A 21,525-nucleotide genomic window follows, 5' to 3' on the forward strand; every position below is an offset into this window, starting at 1 on the left:
GACTATTAATGTTATTTGGTTATTTGTTCACTAATTATTTCCTACCCATTTTTCTGCAACAGACTAAGCCCATGAAGACAAAATAGGATTTGATTTTTATTCTCCCAATGCCATGCTCAGTGCTTTGCACACAGAAAGCACAAAAAATAAAAGTGCAAGGACTGAATGGATGAAAGCAGGGATCAGCAACTATGGCCTGTGGACGGTATTTTTCCTGCACCTGTTTTTTGTAACTACACTCATGTGTTTGTTTATGGTCCCTGACTCTTCATACAACAATGGTAGAGTTGAGTAGTCATGACAGACACCATATGGCCCTCAGAGCTTAAATTACTATCTGACTCTTTATGATACACTACAGATAAAACACAGCATGCCTGGTTAAGTTTGATTTTCAGAAAAACAATGGAAGTTTTTCTGGTATAAGTGTGTCCCCAATATACCAAGGGGCACACATAGACTAAAAAGTATTTGTTGTTTATTTAAAATTGAAGCTTAGATAGGTATCCTATATTTTTGTGTGTAAAATTCAACAACTCTACAGAATAAGTAGATCAGCCACTGAATTAAAAATGAATAAAGTGTGCACAAACTATTCAAATTCAACAAATAGCTTTCAATTTTTTTGTTGTTTACTTTCTGAAGATTCAGTATTGCAGGGGCAATAAAATATTAAATTATACTATAATTAATATTAGCCCCATTTGTAGCATAGTTGAGCATGGAATTAAAATATATAATACTCCCAAACTTTATGTCAAGGAGGTTGTCAATTTAATTTGTCCTCTGGGTGTTATTGCCATATGTGGCTGTTTTAAAGGCTGTACCATGTGGATAATACTTAGTTCCTTCTAGACTCTTGCATTGTGGTCCAAGCTGGGGTGTGTTGCTTGTAAACATAGCTGTAATTTGAGTGTCAGTGTCACAAACACTGACACATATGTGGAGTTGCCAAATGCAACCTGTGAAAGGCTGCAGGGGTAGATTAGCGACTCAACAAGGAATCCTCTCTTCCTGTGGAACCCAGAGAAAGCAAGGAGAAGAGGGATTACAGTTTTGAGCACTTGCAGTTTAGAGACTATTCACAGATGTTAGAGCCCTCACCAACACGGGGCACTTTCCAGGATAAGAAAATGATACTCAAAAATCATGTGTTGTTTCTATTGAAGTAGAACATGGACATGTAAAAAAGTTACCACCATGTATCCTGTGAGTATGTTAAAAAGCAACCACCCAGGAGGTAAAAGTGAAGTACATGCACAGGTTTGAGGCCTGGTGATTCGAAGAGGGCAAGTTCCTGTTTACTTGAAAGCAGACACCCTCTATGCATGGCAAATATGTTTGTCATTTTGTAGGATACCTTGACTTCATCTAAAGTTATTCTTGTTAATAAAAATAATTGATGTATAACTGAGTACAATTTAATTTTTATGCCATTCTAAGACTATAACTATATAAATTCATTAAAAATTTGAACATATTTACTATGTACAGCATGATGCCAATTATGTTAAAATATGTAAATACATGCAAAGAAAAAGACAGGGAAGAATTAGTCTAAAAATGTCAACAATGGTTAGCTATGTCTAAGGGGGTTAGTTTATGACTGATCTGTATTTTCTTCCTTATGCTTTTTAGTATTCCTTTCCCACTGCATTTTTTTTTAACAAATGACATGTGTTAATTTTGTAACCAGAAAAAGTAACTGAAGTTTGTTTTGTTTTGGCCACATTTCTACTGGTGGGAGAGTAACTGATATAATCCTTTTGGAAGGCAACTCAGACAAACCCAGTAAAATGGAAGATGCCATTCCCCTGTGACCCAGGAACATCACTTATAAATGTGGATCTTTGACAAGAGAATATGAGTGCAAGGGTATGCACAACTGCAACATTTACAGATCTACACAGCTGGAAGTGACCCAATACCCTCAATCACAGGAAGAACCTGTTGTGGTACCTATGCTGATCAGAGCATGCACAGTAGTGGAGTGCAATCCACGGGAGTTACTGGGGTGTACATGGGTGAGCCTCAAACTCAGAGCATCAGCTCAGCAATGCTAATGTACTTAACACCACAGAGCTGTACACTTAAAAATGATTAAAATGGCCACGTTTGTGCTATAAATATTTCACCACAATAATAAAATATAATAAAAAAATCATTAGAATTCATAATAATAACACTTCTCAGGATCAGTCACTGAATGTCAAAGCTGGCAGTGATCAGGCCTAGATTTTTAATGGTCAAAATCAAATTGTAGAAATAATATGTAAATTAAGCTTATATAAAATTAAACTTGTAAGCCATAACTACACAATTATTTTTGGCTGTACAAATATTTTTAATAGCAAAAAAAAAAAAAAAAAAGTGAGAATGGTGAGTACCAAGTTGAGGAAGCTGGTTACTTCTCTGGAAAAAAGGGAGGCATAAATGGGCAGCTATACTTCAGGCAATTGTGATGTTTTCTTTCTTTAAAAGGAGACCCTCATTGTTATACAAAATTACATATAAGAGGAAGTGAGGGGAAAGGGAAAAAAAACAAGGGAGAGAAATGAATTACAGTAGATGGGGTAGAGAGAGAAGATGGGAGGGGAGGGGGAATAGTAGAGGATAGGAAAGGCAACAGAATACAACAGACACTAATATGGCAGTATGTAAAAATGTGGATGTATAACCGATGTGATTCTGCAACCTGTATAGGGGTTAAAAATGGGAGTTCATAACCCACTTGAATCAAATGTATGCAATATGATATGTCAAGAGCTTTGTAATGTTTTGAACAACCAATAATAAAAAAATTAAATTTAAAAAAAAAAAGGCCTGAAGCAGATATGGTGGCAAAAGGTTAAGATTTGAAGAAACTTGGCAGGAGGTAGTGGGTGTTGCTTATCTTACTCTTTTTTTTTTTTGGATGCTCAAACTAGATCATCATAATAAATCTATGGCCTTTGTCGGTTCCCATGGCCCTTTGACTGGAACCAGAGAGAGTGATTACTGGAGATGGTAGCAGTTTTAGACGGTTGGCCAAAGACTTAATGCTCCTTGGCTGTGTGGCCTCTTCTTACCACTCAGAGCTTAAATAATCCATAGGGCAGAATCAATTGTCTCTTTTTTCCAAGTCAACACATGTTTAAATTGCTCTATTCATCTAAATTAACAGCAACAGTAAAGGACCCTAGGTCAAGTGTTTCCTGGCCTTGAAGGACTCTGTCATTGAAAGGAAATTCATCTGTTGGTTCATCTGTCAGGCAGCTCTGCTCCACCCTTGGGCTTTGTGCTTTTAAAGTGAAGTTTAAAGTTGGTTATTTTATTTTAAAGGCTGTTGTTCTGTATGTTAGTGTTTGGGAGTTGGCATATGCTTTCCCTACAACAGCCAGGGTCCAGCTACAGTTTATCTCAGCTATAGAGTCAAATTGTCTGGATCCAAATCTTGGTTCTCACAAGCAACTTTCTTTGCTATTTTAGGTTCCTATAGCCATAAGATAGAGATTAAATGATAAAATGAGTATCACACTCTCAATCCCCACCTAATAAACTCTCTGCAAACATCCCCTACTATGCTATTATTATCACAGTCATTGTTGCATATCATCTCTGGCCCTCCGTCTTCACCCGTGTGAAGTGAAGGACTTAGTTCAACATGATGATACTATTAGCCTCAAAAGCAGTTTTATGGTTGCCAATTAATCTGCTGCTCCAGAATCAAAAGGAGTAACAACACTGACATACATGAATACTCTGGGTCCCCGGAAAATCTCTACCATGGGGTTTTGTAGCAGAACACTGTCTCTAAAATGCCCATATTCTTTTTTTTTTTCAGGCAAATTATTGGTTTCCAAATCTGTAAATGCTCTATGAGGATCCTTGAGGCAGAGACTGTGTCTTATTGTCCACTATAATCACCAGTGCCAGCCTGATTCATGGGAGGTACTCATGAGACGTTGGATGAATGAATGAATGAATGACTATGCAGTTGGTAGCATTTTGCTGCAATGATACACTGGATATTGCAGGCATTGTGTGAATCCTGAAACACTCAGATCGTGTATTGATAAAATCTCGTATTTCTACATGGGTTGGCCTAAGAGGGTATCTCATGAAGGCCTTCCTTTAAATCTGTCCCTTCTTCTTACTGAGTGCATATTTTCTGGATTATGAGGATTTGGGTTCTTTAGGAGAAAAGTACCACGTGTGATTGAAGTGGTGAGTACTGATGGTTTTTCATGGGTGGGATTTGCTAATTAGTCTGGAAAACACTCCCAACAGCTCTGAATGATAATCTGAGGATAGGAGTTTCATTTCCAAATCCTCCCTTTCTGAGGGATGTTTTCACTAATGAGGAAAGTATAGGCAGCTGGCACTTCTCAGTCTTTCCTTCCAGATACCATCAATTCAGGAGAAATCAAAATCTTTCCCATTGCATTTGAATAAAAAGCAATTTCTTGCCAGGCACGGTAGCACACACCTATAATCCCAGTGAATTGGGGGGGCCGAGACAGGAAGATCGAAAGTTTGAGACCACCCTCAGCAATCGCAAGACTGTCTCAAAATCAAACATAAAAAGGGTTGTGGATATAGCTCAGTGGTAAATCACTCCTGGGTTCAATCCCAGATGATTTTATTTTCACTAAAATCATCCTTTTTTTTTTCTTTCTGTTGCTACAGTGTAAAGTTCAAAAGAGGCAGAAGAAGGAAGCAGGGTGAAACAATAACGAGGTTATTGATTCCTGAAAAATTGAAACTTGAGTACAGTGTATAATTTTCATGAGCCACAAAAGAACATTGGCTTGTGGCATATTGTGGCTGCTCTTCCAGCTTGTTTTTAGATCTAATAGTCTGATGATGGTGGGTAATTGCTCAGGGGTTTTCCTCTCATGGCCCCGTAGCAAGGCTGTGGAGCTTCTCCAGCCGGTTGTCCTAAGACAGATGGCAAAGTGTTGCTTTCCTCTCTTGTGCCATCTGGGTCCAGGGTGGAAGGTGGAAGAAGAAACAGCCTGGTCTGCAGAGGGTCCTAGTAATGGTTAGGTGCCCTCCACCTGCCCTGTGTGCCTGGGCTTCCTCAACCTTGATAAGTATTTATCATACAAACCCTCAAATCCCTCGTTAGAATATTTGACCCAATTTTAGAAAAGGTCAGGTGCTTTTATTGAACTTTTTATTCATTCAACAAATACCCTGTGTATCAAGAATTGCCTTAAACAGGAGGATGAGCAAGACCCACCAAACTCTCATAATTAAGGTGATAATTGAGGGCTTTTTGTCTTAGGAAAAAAGAGCACTTTGATGGTGTAAAAATCTGTTTGTACCCTTGTTTTCCCATATTTTAGATACATCACTCTGTCCTAATAACTACAGAAACAAGACCCTCTACAGCCCAATTAGAAGTTGAAGTAAATTGGAAGTAACTCTCCCAATGAACTTCTTGTTTATTTTCTGAGTGCTGGGTTTCCACATCACGTCATCAACACCAGGTCATATAATAATTATTGCTATTAACTTCATAAAAATCATCTTTTCCAGCCAGATGCAGACATTTTGAAAAGATATAGGATATTGTAAAGTCTTGCAAATAACCCGAGGTAATTCATAACATGATTTGATGATGTAGTGAAGAACAGTGATTTAATTGCTTTTTATCTCACTATCTCACTAGGAAGGAAAGACTAGTCAAATTAGACAGCTGGGGTTTAGTGGCCTGATACTATCTTAATGTAAATTAACAGTAAACATTTAAAAACAACGGAGAAGATATAAACATTTTTTTTAACTTGAGTAATTGAATCCTGATTCAAAAATGGTATTTAGCACTAGAATGTAATATACTACCTACTGCTCACTCAATTATCTATCATTATCTTTTGAACCCTGTAATTGGACAAACAGGAAACTATTCATAATAATAAGTTTGCTCAAAACCATCAGTTTGCAGGAGTCTGGGGTGCACACTGCAGTCATATTGCTGAAGATGAAACTGCTTACTGTACCCTTTCCATTGTTTGTTCCTCTGTTACAACAAAATAGAGCAACACTGTGCACCTGGGCAGTCCAAAGCATCTTACCAAAATTATTGAAAAAAAAAAAAAAAACGGTCATTTTTCCTGCATTCCATGAGTGGGCAACATAAATCTTATGTGCTGCAAGACAGAGCCTCCATTGAACCTGATCATCCCCTGCCCGCTGCGAAGGCACCGAGCTACGCTTAGCACAGAACTCGGGTGAACAACTGGCCTTCTGGAATCTTCATTAGATCTCAACACTTAGTTGCTTTATTTATCCTATCACTGGCTTTATTTTTCATTCTTTGGTGGTTATTTTCCTTCTATCCAAACACCAGTCTGCACCGGACTCTTGCACACCTAGGGCTCCTTCTAAGAGATTTAAATTGAAAGGCAGCACGGCCATTATTGGTCTATTTTCAGTTTTCATTATCAATAAAACAAGAGATCAGCATTTTCATGCTGTGTGCAGCCTTCAGGGAAGTGCAATGTTGCTGTCATTATCTTTAGACCAGGCTGCCGCCTGGCCCCGATAATGCAGATGAAATGATGAGCCCATCAGAATAAAAATAAAATAATGAAACAACCAGAGTCATAGAATGAGTTGCCGACCGGGTCTGCTGCCTGGCTTCCTGAAAGTGTCCCTTTGAATTTAGTGGAGCCTGGATGGCAAAGTCCACAGAACATGACAGAACATAAATTCGCCTCATAATGAGATTAGTAAGCAGGCAAAATAAATGTCCTGCTGTTACATTACAGGCAAGCTTTAATCTGGTGTTTTCCTTGGAAATGATCGTTTCTTTTGCAACAGGGGAACCGTGGATACAACTAGCTTAAATCCAACAGATTCTGTTTTGCCACATAGTTATTTTTCATCTTCCTCTGTCTTTTTAATAGCAGTTCGGGGGAGGCGTCTAAATGAGTTGTGAGTCTTAAAGACTATTACCAAAGTGAATTATGGGAGTCTGTGTTCATGATCATCAATCGTGTTCCCCAGACTCCCCTTCGAAGACAAGTTGTACGCGGCTCCTACTCCCCCTTCTGAGCTGGAGCCTTGCTGGGGAGGACGTGTTGTAACCCCCAGGGTCCTCTCACTTTAGCCTTAAGGATCTAAGGCAGAATAGACTCACTATTGTATTTGGGGCTATTAAAAAAAAATCTTTACTGCAACTACTATTTAAAACCAGTGGAAACAGGTATCACATAATATAGAGCCTTAAGAAAATGCCCAGATCAGGTGAACTCACATGGTCTCTGAGCAGCTGGATTGCAAGGGACTTCCTTGGTTTGCAGCAGAAGGCAATCTCACCTGGGAGTACAATACCCTCCTCTCATTAAAAATGCAAGATAGCATCTCCTCCTGGATCCTTTCTACAGAACCTGATGCAAGTTCATGGCTGAACTGTGCTTGGTAGTGAGTACATTTAATCAAAGGCTTCTGCTAAATAATCTGAGTTCCCCCTGCCCTGTGAACTCACCAAACAAATTAAGAGGTCCTTTCAAAAGGAATAAGAGGTCAGACTCTAGATTTAGGAGTATCTGACACTTCTGCATAGATGACACAGATAATTTGATTTCCCCACATTTTCTTTGGCCCATTCTAAAGTCTCCTTCTTCTCTGTGAAACTGCAGATTATGAGTAGATCATTTCTTAGTACCTCAATTAACATCGTTTGACATATATTTTTTCTTAGGCTGGAAAGAAACCATAGAAGTCTTTTACATTTGCATATATGTTTTGCTAATCTTTTCTGTTGTTGTTTTCAATGGACCTTTATGTGCAGTGCTGAGAATCGAACCCATGCTTGCCTCACACATTAGGCAAGTGTTCTACTGTGAGCTACAATCCCAGCCCCTGTTTTACTGTTTACATGGTGGTTTACAAACATCATTTCATCTAATGATACAATTCCCTGTTTGTAAATGGTGCTTCCATCTAAAGCCTTAAACTATAAATTGGAAATTTAATGGAGAAATGTCAAAGAATTTAAAGCCAATTCTCCTCCCACTTTCATTATTTTCTCTGTTAACTCTTTTCTCATCCGATGCAATAGTTGAAGAGGAGATAGACTAATTTCCCTCTAGGCAGGTGGTCCTGTGTTTACTAGTACTTTATTCCAGCTTACCTTTTTTTATTTCCATAACTTCCATGTTCTACTATGTCTGCCCTCACTCTCCATCACACCTCTGTTTTCTCATTTAAACTACAAGGTATAAATGAATCTACTTTGTCAAGTGCCCAGTGCATCTGGTATGTATTAGGATTATCTAATGGCCTTCCTGTGTGTTGAACTCACGAGATAGTTTCATGACATCATCTCCCTGAAAGAATTTCTTAGATTTGTTTGCTTACCTCATATAAATGAACTTGTTCTTGGGTTACAGCAAAGATCAATAGCATGTTGTTTTGCACCAGTTTATCAATGAGTTGTCCAATTGTTGGATATTCCTAAAAGGAACATACAGATTTTAAGTATCACCTTAATAAAAGAATATAGAAAAATATTTTACTGAGTTAGACATTTCACTGCTCACAGGCCTTATTATATCACTCTATGTAAACAAATAACGATTAGCATTTTTGATTAGTTGCTTCAATAATTGTTTCCTAAATCTTAGGAGTTCAATTAAATCCTAAGAGTCACTTCCTGTTAATGTAGTGTATTGTGTACAATTTGAAAGATCACTTCTTACAGCATATCATATTTTCAAGGATAGAGACATATTTCTTCTCCTGATGCTACTGGTCAGCAGGTAAGAATGTTTGGGTGGGGAGGGGCAATTAGACTATAATGTATGTGTCTGAGGTGGCTCTTGTGGCTCTGAAACCCTTCCTGGAATTAGATGAGGGTGACACGAAGGTTAAGAAAGGAACAGTCTTCTGAAAATGACACACTACATTTCCTACATCTGTCTGATTTGAGACAGGTGTCTTTTTTTTTTTTTAACTGGTTCTTGAGTTTGGTATTACTGCCTTTTTAATGTCATCAATGAATTTATAGTATCCTACAGGATAATTAGAAACACATTGTACTTCTTGTCCATTGACAGATTCTTTCCCAAGTGATATGAGTACGTTAAAAAATAAAAGCAGTCATTAATTATCAAATTTGAAGATAGACATTACTTTCCCAATCTGGAAAACATAAGCACATATGAATCCAAATGTGGATATTGCACAAAGAGACACTCAGATAAGGGAGTAGTAAGCAGCTAAATAAATTAAGAATGCATCATTTATGACTGAAGTCAGCCAAAATGGAGGAACACTGAAAATAAGCCCTCCTGTACACTAGTTGATGTGTTCTTATATACTTTCTGCACTACTGCAGTATTTTCGTCTGAAGTCATCTTTAGGTACCAATTCAAGTTGAGAGAAAGGTATAGTTTTGCTTAAAATATTCAGGTACATTTCCCAGCTGCAAATTTGGATGTGTATGGGCTTTCTTTCATATTTGAATTTTATTAGAGACACAAGAATTGTTCCATTTCTTCTGCTTCTCAACTGCCCAAACCTTAAGCATACCTCACCCTAAAGCCTAAATCCTGCCAGTGCTAGTCCCTCCTTATTTCTACATATTCTTGTGTCTCTCAGCTGCTGTGCATGCAGGAGCCAGGATTGCAGCACGTGGCCCCCATGGAATCCTGTTTTCTATGTGAATAAGATCTGTTGGTTTAATTTCCACAACTATATTGTTGGTTCAAGGCCAGGAACCACATCTTATTACTTTGTGGCCCCAGGAATCTGGCCCAGTTGTGAGTACCTAGAAAATGATGAAAGGGCCAGGTGTGGTGGCACATACCTGTAATCCTAGCAACTCAGGAGGGTGAGGCAGGAAGATCACAAGTTCAAAGCCAGTCTCAGCAACTTAGTGAGACTGTCTCAGAATAAAGGGTGGGGGTAGGGTGTTGGGGTTGTAGCTAAGTGGTTAAGCACTCCTGGGTTCAATCTCTGATACCAAAAAATAAAAATAAGAATAAAATTAAAATTTTAAAAAATGCTCAAAAGACCCAGGGTGTGTAAATAGTCCAAGGCTTCTGCACATGTGTAACAGCTTATTCAGCAGGAGTGAATTGAACACATGTTACACAAGAAGGTCATATTAAGCAATCGGGAGCATTTACTTATATGATCTTCCTATTTTCAAGATGTCTATTATGGGACATTTGAAAAGTTGCAAGGAAAAGGTAATGAAAAGGAATTCATTTATCAGTTTCCTGTCTGAAAATAGTTTCATTGACTAAAAACAAAACATTGTATTCTCATATCTATTGTAATATGGAAAGTAAAATTATGTGATACTAGAATATACACACACACACACACACACACACACACACACACATATATATATATATATATATATATATATATGAATACAACTGATCAAAAGTTATAGACATTCATGTTGAAGTGTAGAAATTTAGGTCAAAGAATGGTACCAAGTGATTTATGAATTATTAGCTTACAGAGAATAGATTTTCCAATTGATATTAGAAAGGTGGACTTTCACTCTCTTCCCTTCATCCCTTTCATTTAGACATCATTGTTTTAGGAAGTAGCTTGATTTTTCTGAATTGTATTTTCTCCTGTGTCCCATGGGGATAATGTGACCTACCTGGGTGGCTGCTTCATAATTCAACTCTATTTCATACATTAGTCAATGCCCACCATGTTCCAGGCACTACGCTGCCAGGAAACAGATAATAAACCAGCCGTGGCCCTGGGGATCTATGCAGTAAAGACAAACAGATGTAAGCAAACACATCTCCTCAGAGAGATGTGTAAGAAGACATCTATGTATAAGGGTGAAGGGAGAGACTATTGCTCCGGGGCCTCAAGGAAGTCAAAGAGGACTCTCTGGGAGCAGTAATGATTGAGCTGGTTTTAAAGAGCAATTAAGAGTTTCCTGGCAGCCGAGGAGGAAGGGCATCCCAAGTGGAAGGAATAATGTGCACAAACAGCAGCCACATAGTCTGTTCAGGGAAGGTGGTTGGATACACAGGGTTCTGTTGAGGGCAGATGAGATCATGTATCCCAAAAAAGCTTTGACTTGTTTTACAAAAGTTGATTTTTAAAAAATGGCACCATCATTTTTTTAAATGCCAAAAATATAGGTCAAATGTTAATATGCACTAACTTAGCCTTACCCGACTAGTTGTTTCCCAGGGAACCCCATATCCATCAGAAGCATGGCATGATTTAGGGGCAGTCGTTCACAGCAATCCCAAGGTGCTACTGTTTGGTCCAGACCTCCCTTTCTAGGGCCATAGTTGAGAACACAAAGAAATCACTGCTTTTTGCTAAGGTCAGGATCTTGGAGAAGTTGGAGAGATTCTGGGATCGCCTGTTATAGCATATCCAAACTTCTCAGATGTCCCCACAACTCAGACATACTCCAGGAAACCTCTAATGATGGTGAGGATTGAGAGGGGACAGTTTGCTAATCTCAGATCAGGAAACGTGCACTGCTTTCTCAAGCGAGAGCTATTTTGTGTTGTGTTACAGCAGTTGTTGCTTCCTTCGCCTGCTTGTGGCCCTGACAACAGCACAGAGTGTGGGTTACACACCAAGACAGTTGACATGGAGTATTCATTCTTGTTGTCCAGGTGACAGAGCCCGTCGTTGGGAATGACGATGCCTGCCAGTTTGCTGTCCATTCCAAAGTGTGAATCGGCATCACTCACAAAGACCAGAAGATGGAGGGAGTCATTCCGCCAGCCGATCTTTTCCTAGAGTGATAAAGAAATATTCGGGTTGCGTTGGAGAGAGGCAGGCACCTATTGAATGTGGATCACTTCTGCTCGGACACATTTGCATTATTAAAAAAAATATATTGTTGGTCTATCTAATTTATCTGCTTTCATCTATTGTGAATTGATAATATAGGAAACACATGAAATTCTGTGGCGTTTGCTTTTTCCTGGATAACATTTTCAGATGATTTATGCTTCAGGAAAAAAAAATAGCTCTGTGATGATTAGGATTCAGTTGATCTTGATGCTTACATACTTAATTATTTTTGCTGTCCAACTTTCAATGAGCCAGAAAAATGAGGGGAGGCGGTAGGGGAGGTCATAGATAATTCCAAATCCAAGCTCAAGCAAAATGAGTCAAAAATGCAATAAAAAATGGTACAAAGAAAGCCTGTTGCATTAAAATGTCATGCAACACTTAGGTATATATTTCTCTTTCTAATGATGTCATCTAAAGATTATAGAACTAATACAAATAGAAGAATTGCTCATCGAAGGCGGGCTCAAGGTCCTGCTGTTGCGGTTGTCCACATGGAGTCTGTATCTTAGCAGAGCTTTCGCCTTTAAAGCGTATCAGGCTAGGAACTAGTTAGGCAAAAAACTCATCCTACCTGTTCCAGCCTTTTCCTGCTTATCCTTTTCCTCTTCCTCTAATTCCTTGGCCCTCCCACCTTCTAGAAGCTTCAGGCCTGCCCAATTCTGAATTTCCCAAGAAGGGCTGTTGTCTCAAGACAGACACCCACTCTCATGAATACGTGTCAGTCAATTAGAAAGGAGCAAGGATCCTAGCATGTCCTAGAGACAGAATGGCTTCTAAGGCTTATTCCGTTTCCAGAACAATAGATAGCTGATCTTAAGTATAGGTATATACTGATTCAGGGCATTTTTACTTTTTTCATTAATGTTCTGCTTTTGATTGTTTTTTTTTTTAACCATAGTTACTCCAAAACTAAATTCACCTGAGCTAGGTCTTTAAAATACACTAGATTTTTAAAACAAGACTATTGTTCCAACCAAAATTTCCTCAAAGCTACTATCATTTTCTTTGATTATTCAAATATTAGGTGTATAAAACAGTCCCCATTTAAACATGATTAAATTTAAAATTTTACGGAAATTCTGTGTCTTCAGCATCAATTGAAGAAATATGGTGAATAAAAGAAAGAAAAATATACAAGCTTTCCAAAGTTGATTTGTTAATAAGAGATGAAATTCATGTTAACGGAATGAAATGTGATCTCCTTGGCACAGCATACCTTACACACAGCTGCTTGCATAATTGCATCAAATCCACCTTCGGGTGTGTCGATATTAGCAGAAATTTTCTGATTCTTCACAATTTCATTGAATCTTTCAGCGTCATTTGTCAGTGGCAAAATGTGCTTGAATCCAAATGTAGGTAGGCAGAAGTAGGGTATACTACTGCAAAAGTAAGGTGCAAAAATATTTTTGAAATATGATGCAACACACAGTTAATGGATCTGAGATCCTAGCAATAGTTCTTCAAATAAAGATTAGTTTTTCTCCCGGGCCTAACTCTATAATCTGGCTGTGAATCTCAGGATTAAGGTCATTGTCATCATCTCTGCCCATCCCTTCCATGTTGACTATATTAGCTAATACTTATTTAGAGATATGAGTTTGAGTCATTCACTGACTCAAACGCATATAACAGATAATCAAGTGATCAAACTTCCCATTCCAGTGTGTGTAATCACTATTTTCTATTACCTCCCAACTAAAATCCACCATTAAGTTTACCTGATGACAATTTCTTTGTATTCTGATATCTCAAGTTGTCATCAAGTAGGAGTCATCTCATAGCGAGACAAGACAGAAACTTGTCTTCTTCCTCTGCTCCCTTTAATATTCCCAGCTCTGCCTATCAAGGGCTCAAAAATCGTAGTAGGTGGTGGGACTGCAAATTGGTGCAACCTCTCTGGAAAGCAGTATGGAGATTCCTCAGAAAACTTGGAATGGAACCACCATTTGAGCCAGTTATCCAACTCCTCGGTATATATCAAAGGACTTAAAATCAGCATACTATCGTGACGCGGCCACATTAATGTTTAAAGCAATTCAATTCACAATAACTAAACTATGGAACCAATCTAGGTGCCCTTCAACAGATGAGTGGATAAAGAAAATGTGGTGTGTATATATATGTATATGTATATGTATATATACATATACATATACATATATATACACACACACACATACACACACATGATGGAATATTACTTGGCCATAAAGAAAAATGAAATTATGATATTTGCTGGTAAATGGATGGTGCTGGATACTATCATGCTAAGTGAAATAAGTCAATCCCCCAAAACCATAGGCCAAATGTTCTTTCTGATATGTGGATGCTAACACACAATAAGTGGGGGGATGGTAGTGAAGAACAGAAGTACTTTGGATTAGACAAGGGAGAATAAAGGGAAGGGCAGGGGAATGGGAATAGTAAAGACTGTAGAATAAATCAGACATAACTTTCTTATGTTCACATATAAATATGTGACCAGTGTAACTGCACATCATGTACAACCACAAGAATGGGAAGTTATACTCCATGTATGTGTAATATGTCAAAATACATTCTGCTGTCATGTATAACTAAAAAGAACAAATAAAATATTTTTAAAAAAGATATTATTGAAGGTTGAAAAAAAACCAAAACATAGCAGGGCCTAGGTTCTAGAGTCCAACTCTACCATGCTTGTCTACATTGTTGGGTACCAGCCTGGGAATAAAACCCCCCGATTATATCATGGTAGGATGAAATCTGCTCCTAATAGTAGAACATAAAGAGATGATCATGAGTTCAGCTACATCTTATCCTAAAAGTCAGTTACTAGCTGTGCCTGAAACCTTGAGCAAGTTACTTAACCCTTCTGAGCTTTGAGATTTCATCTATAAAAGCAGGATAATGGTATTGAGCAGAGGTTCTCAAAGTGAGGTTCCTGGTACAGCAGCATGAGAATCACATGGAAAATGTTAGAAATGCAAAATCTGGAGCACTAGTTCAGACCTCCTGCCTTAGAAAGGCCAAGAATGTGCTCAGCAACACGTACTGTACCAAACCTTTCTGACACACACTAAAGTTTGACAACCATTGACACAGAAGCACAGAGACAGATAGGAGTAGCCTCCATTGAGGGTGTGGTGCGCTGCCTGGGAGCCCTGGTTGATTCTTGTGGAGCACACATAGGGCCTGGGCTTGAGCTTGCAGGTGCGGCAGGCTTTCTTGTTAGCACTTAGAGAGCAGGTGCATCTTTCAGGGTCAGACTCCTGTTACCAAGTTCATCTGCCTATACATCCTCATCATTTGTGAATTTTCACCTACTTACTAAAATTTATTTTTAGCAAATCAATACATAATTTTCTTCATCATTTGTAGATATACACAGAGAAGAAAAAAAAAGTGAGTCTCATTAACGTGCACATTACCTGCTGAGGTCAAACAAGATGATGTTTTGCTTTCTCGAGTCATCTCTCACAGTGTAAATAACGTGTGTCTTTTTATGGTCTATTTAGTGCCAGGGCTTTGTGTGTATGTGCATATATTCATTTTATTGATAATTTCTTTGTTTAAAATGGTCCCCAAGTCTGAGAACAAAGGGCTTATTGTCTAGTGTTCCTGAGTGCTAAAAGGTTGTGATGTGCCTCATGTAGGAAATATAAAATTCGTTCAAGTATTAGTTTTTAATATTATTGTCTGAGCAGTCAATAGTAATGAATCAACACTATCTATTAAGCAAGATGTTTTAAAATATAAACACACACAAAACAAGGTTATATATTGGTCAGTTGATTAAACTTATAACTAGAGGCTCATAGGATTCTAACCTATTTTTCCCTTTGGAGCAATGTTCAGTATTAGAATAACTCAGTGCCTGAGGCAAGTTTATAGAATGACTACCATAAGTGATGAGAATCGAATGTTCATTCAAATCAGAATGGCTGTGGATTCTTTTATACTGAGTAGTAAAGCTCTCACGGGGACCAGCAAGTTGGTGTCCATGAGGGAAGTGATTTTCTTCCTAACAGTAGACTTTCAAGAAAAGAGGTCAGAATCCATTGTTTTCCGATGTTTCAGAACACTGAATGGCACAGCCTGAGCTGTCCTAAGATGGCCATCTCAAGAAGAAATGCTCTTGACTACATCTGGTCCCTCCCTCATCTGTGGTCAACCTCCTCACCTAACAAATGTTTCATAAGTCCTTTTAGTCAATGGGGCTGGAAACTCTGGAAGTGACTTGGCTGAGGTTCTTGGATGCCTATGTCTTCTGTGACCCTTCTTTTTTCTGTCTTCCCCCAACCCACCAGGACAATCCATTATTTCAGCTGTACCAACACAGATGGTTCAGTGCTGTTTCCAGGCCACTTTTTATATTTCTTTCTGATTCATTACATTTTACCTTAACTCCCAGAAGTTAATCTTATTCCCTTTTTAAAAAATATCATGTATCAGGTTTCTCTGAAATTCTGAAGTCTTGCCCACTGATAGTATCTACCTAGCAGGGTTGTTGTGAGGCTTGAAGAAACAAAATATGCAGAGAACACTGCACAATGAGCTTTTCGGGTTTGGGGCTTGACAAACATTTGCAATAAGAAACTGTACTTTCTGTTGTTTCTTACATCAATCCCATAGAGATTAGCACAGACCTCAGGACAATAATGAATGGATTTGGCTAATGATATCTCTAGAATAGTGTTTTTTTCCTGATTAAAAATAGATGCATTTTTTGTTCATTGAAAAAAAATGAGGTTTTATATGAAAATGTGAAGAAGAAATTTTAAAAAGTTGCAATGCCTATGAGATATATCAGAGTTCAATCATTCCTCTTGCTGAGAATTTATTTTGAAATCTTTTGTTAATTAAATAATATGGTGATCCCTTTTCATATATTTTTGCAAACTAGTCTGTATCTTTGCTTAGAATAAATTTTTTGATGGGGAATTGCTGGGTTATTTTTTGGCCCTTATTTGCAAACTCTTTTCTGATCAGTTTGTATCAGCTGTCATTTTTGATAATTGTATGTGAGACTGTACCATTCAACAAAACAAAATAGCTGATTAGCTAAAATGAAATCTGAATTTTATTTTTAACTTTCATTTTATTACTAATGAGACTGACCCACCTGTCTATATTTATTGACACTTTGTATTTATTCTTATACCAATTTGCTGGTTTATACTCTTTGCTTATTTTCTTAGTGGTATATTTTTTATTTTCCCATTTAATTTGAAGAACTCTCTGAAAAATATTAAACTTTTGTCTTTGATGTTTTTGATACATACCTTAAAGCTTTTTATTAAAGTGAATTTTTTTCCCACCCTCAGATATGAGACGTATTTTAAAGTGTGATATGAGAAAGAGCTCTAAATTTTTTTCCAATTGGTTAATGATGATAATTCAGCATGTGTCATAATTACTCCTGTAGTGACTGGAGTAGCTCTGAGGTGGTAGAAAATTCATTAAAATTAGAATAAAAAGACGGAACAGTTCTATCCTGGAGCAAGTTCATTAACATTGCTGGGCCTCAGTGCCCTTATCCATAAAATGGGTATGATAACATTTACTTCATGAAGTTGCTATGAAGTTTATTTCAGATAAAAAGCATGTAGGCTTATTTGTCCCTGGGACCTAACTATTCTTGGAATTTTTTTGTTTAATCTTTCATTTGGGGCTGTTGATTCATCCTGTACCAAGAGATATTGGAGCATCTCCTAGAACCAAAGAATTGGCAGTCCTACCTTCCTTCGAGAAATTTGGATCTTTGTTGGTTGAAATTATGTCCTGAGCAGATAATTCTAATTATTAGAAGTCCATGCTTTTGAAAAGTGGATGAAATCTTAATGTAACTCACTGAGCAGATTCATGTGATGGGAGAACATGTGGCAAAAGTAAAACAGAGCATTAGAGAGGGGTTGCTCTCGGAATTGGAACTGGAACCCTTAATTGGACTGGAATAGCTCTAATGAATGCTCACGTTTGGATATTGCTTTCTGAGTATAGCAAGTGTAGGGAGTAGGAACCTCTTACCAATGGAGGATTTTGAGTTCCTAGACAACAACGAATTTACATTTAAAATGTAGGATAATTGAGAAACACAATATAAAGAAGTACTACTTATATATTTTGTTAAATTTAAAATAAATATTGATAAAATATATCAAAGTGCATAAGTGCATTCTACTGTCATGTATAACTAATTAAAACAAATTTAAAAATTAAATGAGAAAATATTTTTTAAAAAAACTATAATGTTATATACTAAAAGATTAACATCATCATTTTCTTAGGGTTAGGACTTATTTTGATTTTCTTCTTTTTGTGCACATGAACTTATTAACTTTGCAATAAGAAACTGTACATTCTATACTCAAATATGCTTTTGTGTATGTATATGTATAGGAAATCCATTTAATCCATTATTTCCATGGCTTTGTCTCCTATTTCATAAAACTACAATGAATTCTTCACCAAATTTGAGATAAAAAAAAATCATAACATAGTGTATGCGGATTGATGTTAAGAAGAAATTCTTCAAAATGCTTGATGGAGGGAAAAGTTTAATTTTTATGCTGTTAAGTATTTAAAAATACATATTATGACTCATTTATAAGTATGAAATGAAGAAAACTTTTCTTTTATTCTGTATCTTAGACAACAGCAAAGAGAACTCTTTCAAAACTGTAAGCTGCTTTAGCCTTCTTACAGGGTAAAATGAATTTTTAGTGCTTCAGCCTTCTTATGGTAAAATTAATTTTTAGTGACTCTCCTCCCAATAAAAATAAAAAATACTCCAAAAGCCATTAGAAATTAGATTTAAAAGGTAGCATTTTGTTGAGTGTGATGGTGCACACCTGTAATCCCAGCGGCTGGGGAGGCTGAGGCAGGAGAATCCCGAGTTCAAAGCCAGCCTCAGCAAAAGTGAAGTGCTAAGCAACTCAGTGAGATCCTATCTCTAAATAAAATACAAAATAGGGTTGGGGATGTGGTTCAAAGGTCGAGTGTCTGTGAGTTCAATCCCTAGTACCAAAAAAAAAAAAAAAGAGTAGCATTTTTTCTTTCTTTACAGTGAACCCCAGGCTTCACACATGCTTGACAAGTGCTCTACCATTGAGCTACATCGCCAGTCCTAAAAGGGTTTGTGAAGAATGGTGCATAGACTCTGGGGTTCCTGAGACATTCCAGAGGGCTTTTAGGGTCACACTGTTTTCACAGTGTGTAAATATGTCATTTGCCTTTTTTGCTGTGCTATGATGATGGGAAAGCAGTAGTCAACTGCTGGTGCCTCGACCCGTGTCCAAACAGTGGCACCAACTTTACTAGTAGTTCTAATATATATATATTTATATATTTTTTACCAGCAAGCACTCATGATAATGATAAAAGCTATACTAGTTTCACTTGACTGTCCTTGCAAAATCACAAGAATCTATAAAAATCAGACTAGAATAAATGGGAAAATTTATTAAGGTTACATAAGTTAATGTGAAAAATCAATTGCATTCCTATAAATCACCAGCACACCATTGAAAAATGAACTTAAAAAAAAATACTCCTGGGAACTGGGTACCATGGTGCATGCCTAAAATCCAAGCTACTTGGGAGGTTGAGGCAGGAGGATTGCAAGTTCAAGGCTGACCTCCACAGTTTAGCAAGAACCTATCTCAAAGTAAAAATTTAAAAAAGGGTTGAGTATGTAGCTCAGTGGTAGAGTTCCCCTGGGCTCAATCTCTACTATTGCAAAAAACAAACAAATAAAACCCTAGGAATAGATAAAACAACACCAATAAAAAAAAATCTCTACCCTGAAATTAACAAAGTGAAGGTATGTCATATGAAGTGACTGGTAGATTCAATATGCTTACGATGTCCAACCTCTTCAAATTGATCTATGGTTTTAATACATTTTCAGTCAAAATCTCAGCATATTTTTTGAAGAATTGATTCTAAAATTTATATGGAAATGAAAAGGATCTAGGATAGCCAAAAATAAGAGAATGAAGTTGGAGGACTTACAATCCCGATTTTAAAGACATCATAAGGCAAGAGAATGAGGCATTAATGTTACATAGGTATAATCAATGGAGCAATGAAAGAGAATATGTCTGGAATTAGATGCACACATATATAGTTAACTGCTTTTAAACAAAGACAACAAGAATAATTTGATGTGGAAAGGCAGATTTTGGATCAACTGGATATCTGTTTGGAAACAAAAGATGAACTTAGAACTTTTATTCTCATTCCCAATGCAAAAACTCATTTGTAATCATAAATTTCCTAAATGTAAGTACTTTAACCATAAATCTAGGGAAAAGAGAAAAGAAGTCTTTACAACCTTAGAGTAGGCAAAAATATCTTGGGACAAAATATATACCAATCACAAAATTAAAAGTTGATAAATTGGACTTCATCAAAATTAAATACTTTTGTTTGACTAAAACCATTGTTGGACAAATAAATACACAAGCCACAACTGGTAGAAAATATTTGCAAAGCGTATGTTTGACAAAGAACCTGTATCCAGAATATATAAAGAACGCTTACAACACAATTTTAAGAAGACAATCTAATTTTTAAAAATGGGCAAAAGATATGAAGAGATGCTTCACACAATACAAAATGAGACTGCAAAATGAAAAGGTATTCAACATCATTTGTTACAAAGGAAACTCCAATTAAAGCTACAGTGAGATACCACTACATGCCTATTAAAATGGCTAAAATTAAAACGACTAATTCTTTTCGTGAGATGTAAAAGTGAGCATTTGTGCTAACACTAAGTGTTAGCATGGATGTGGATTATCTGGGGCCCTCTCACATTGCTTATGGAAATGAAAAGAAGTATATCTACTTCAGAAAGCTCTTTGGTAGTTTCTTTAAAAATTAAGAGTACACTTAAACAATTCAGCAATTCCAGTCTAGGTATCCATCTAAGAGAAATAAAAACAGACATCCATACACAGATGTATATTCAAATGATCATAGCAGCATTTTTCATGACAGCCAAGAAACGACACAACTCAAATGTCCATCAATGGAAGAAGGAATAAATAAAATGTAGCAAATCCATTAATGGACTACCTATTAAAACAAAAAGGAACAAATTTCCAGTATACACAAGATCATTATTAAATCTCAAAACATTACACTGAGCAAAAGAAGCAAGACACAAAGGTGTATACTATTTTATTTTAGCTGTATGAAATCCAAGAATAGGCAAAACCAATCTAAATTATAGAAATCACAAAGTGAGCACCTCTGAGGAAGTAGAAATGACTGGAAGGAGGCATGAGGAGACTTTCTGAGGTGATGAATATACCTATATCACGTTTTGGGTGTTGATTATACTGGTATATTCAATTATTAAGAGTCTTCAAACAGTATTTTTGATGTGCGTATTTCAAGTGCATGTCAATTATACTTTAAGAGGGTCAGATAGTGCCCTTAACTAATCTGCCCCACTTTTCTTCCTTTCTTTCTGCCTGGAGTGAAGAAATTATGCTTAATACCCTAGCAGCCTCTTGGACCATGAAGACAAAATCCAAGTGCTAAAGATGGTGGAGCAAAAAAAAAAAAAAAAAAAACACAGAAGTTGTGGATTTCTGGTGTTTGTGGAATTGTCACCCAAGCCCTGACTTCACTTTGTGTAAAAGAGAGAGAAAAAAAAAAACCTCTCTCCTTTTAAAGCCACAGTTTCTGATACTCTTAACCAAACACAATTCCTAAGAGTTATAATCAGTGGTA

At 37.0% G+C, this 21,525-nt stretch overlaps 1 protein-coding gene across 5 annotated transcripts in view; it reads right to left on the bottom strand.

Moving 5' to 3' along the window:
• The window catches only part of Itgb6 (integrin subunit beta 6), a 120,412-nt gene that overhangs the window by 41,429 nt on the left and 57,458 nt on the right, over positions 1-21,525 (bottom strand). For all 5 annotated transcript variants that reach the window (XM_058584947.1, XM_046462260.2, XM_058584948.1 and 2 more), the window contains 3 exons: positions 13,013-13,178; positions 11,571-11,732; positions 8,353-8,448 (listed from right to left, as the gene is read on the bottom strand). In XM_058584947.1, the coding sequence (XP_058440930.1) occupies positions 8,353-8,448; positions 11,571-11,732; positions 13,013-13,178 (424 nt within the window). The remainder of the gene's footprint in view (positions 1-8,352; positions 8,449-11,570; positions 11,733-13,012; positions 13,179-21,525) is intronic.

This window comes from Marmota monax, unplaced genomic scaffold (genome assembly GCF_021218885.2).
Source record: "Marmota monax isolate L192 unplaced genomic scaffold, Marmota_monax_Labrador192_F-V1.1 WCK01_AAM20220418_F8-fsc00129, whole genome shotgun sequence".
Lineage (NCBI taxonomy): Eukaryota > Metazoa > Chordata > Mammalia > Rodentia > Sciuridae > Marmota > Marmota monax.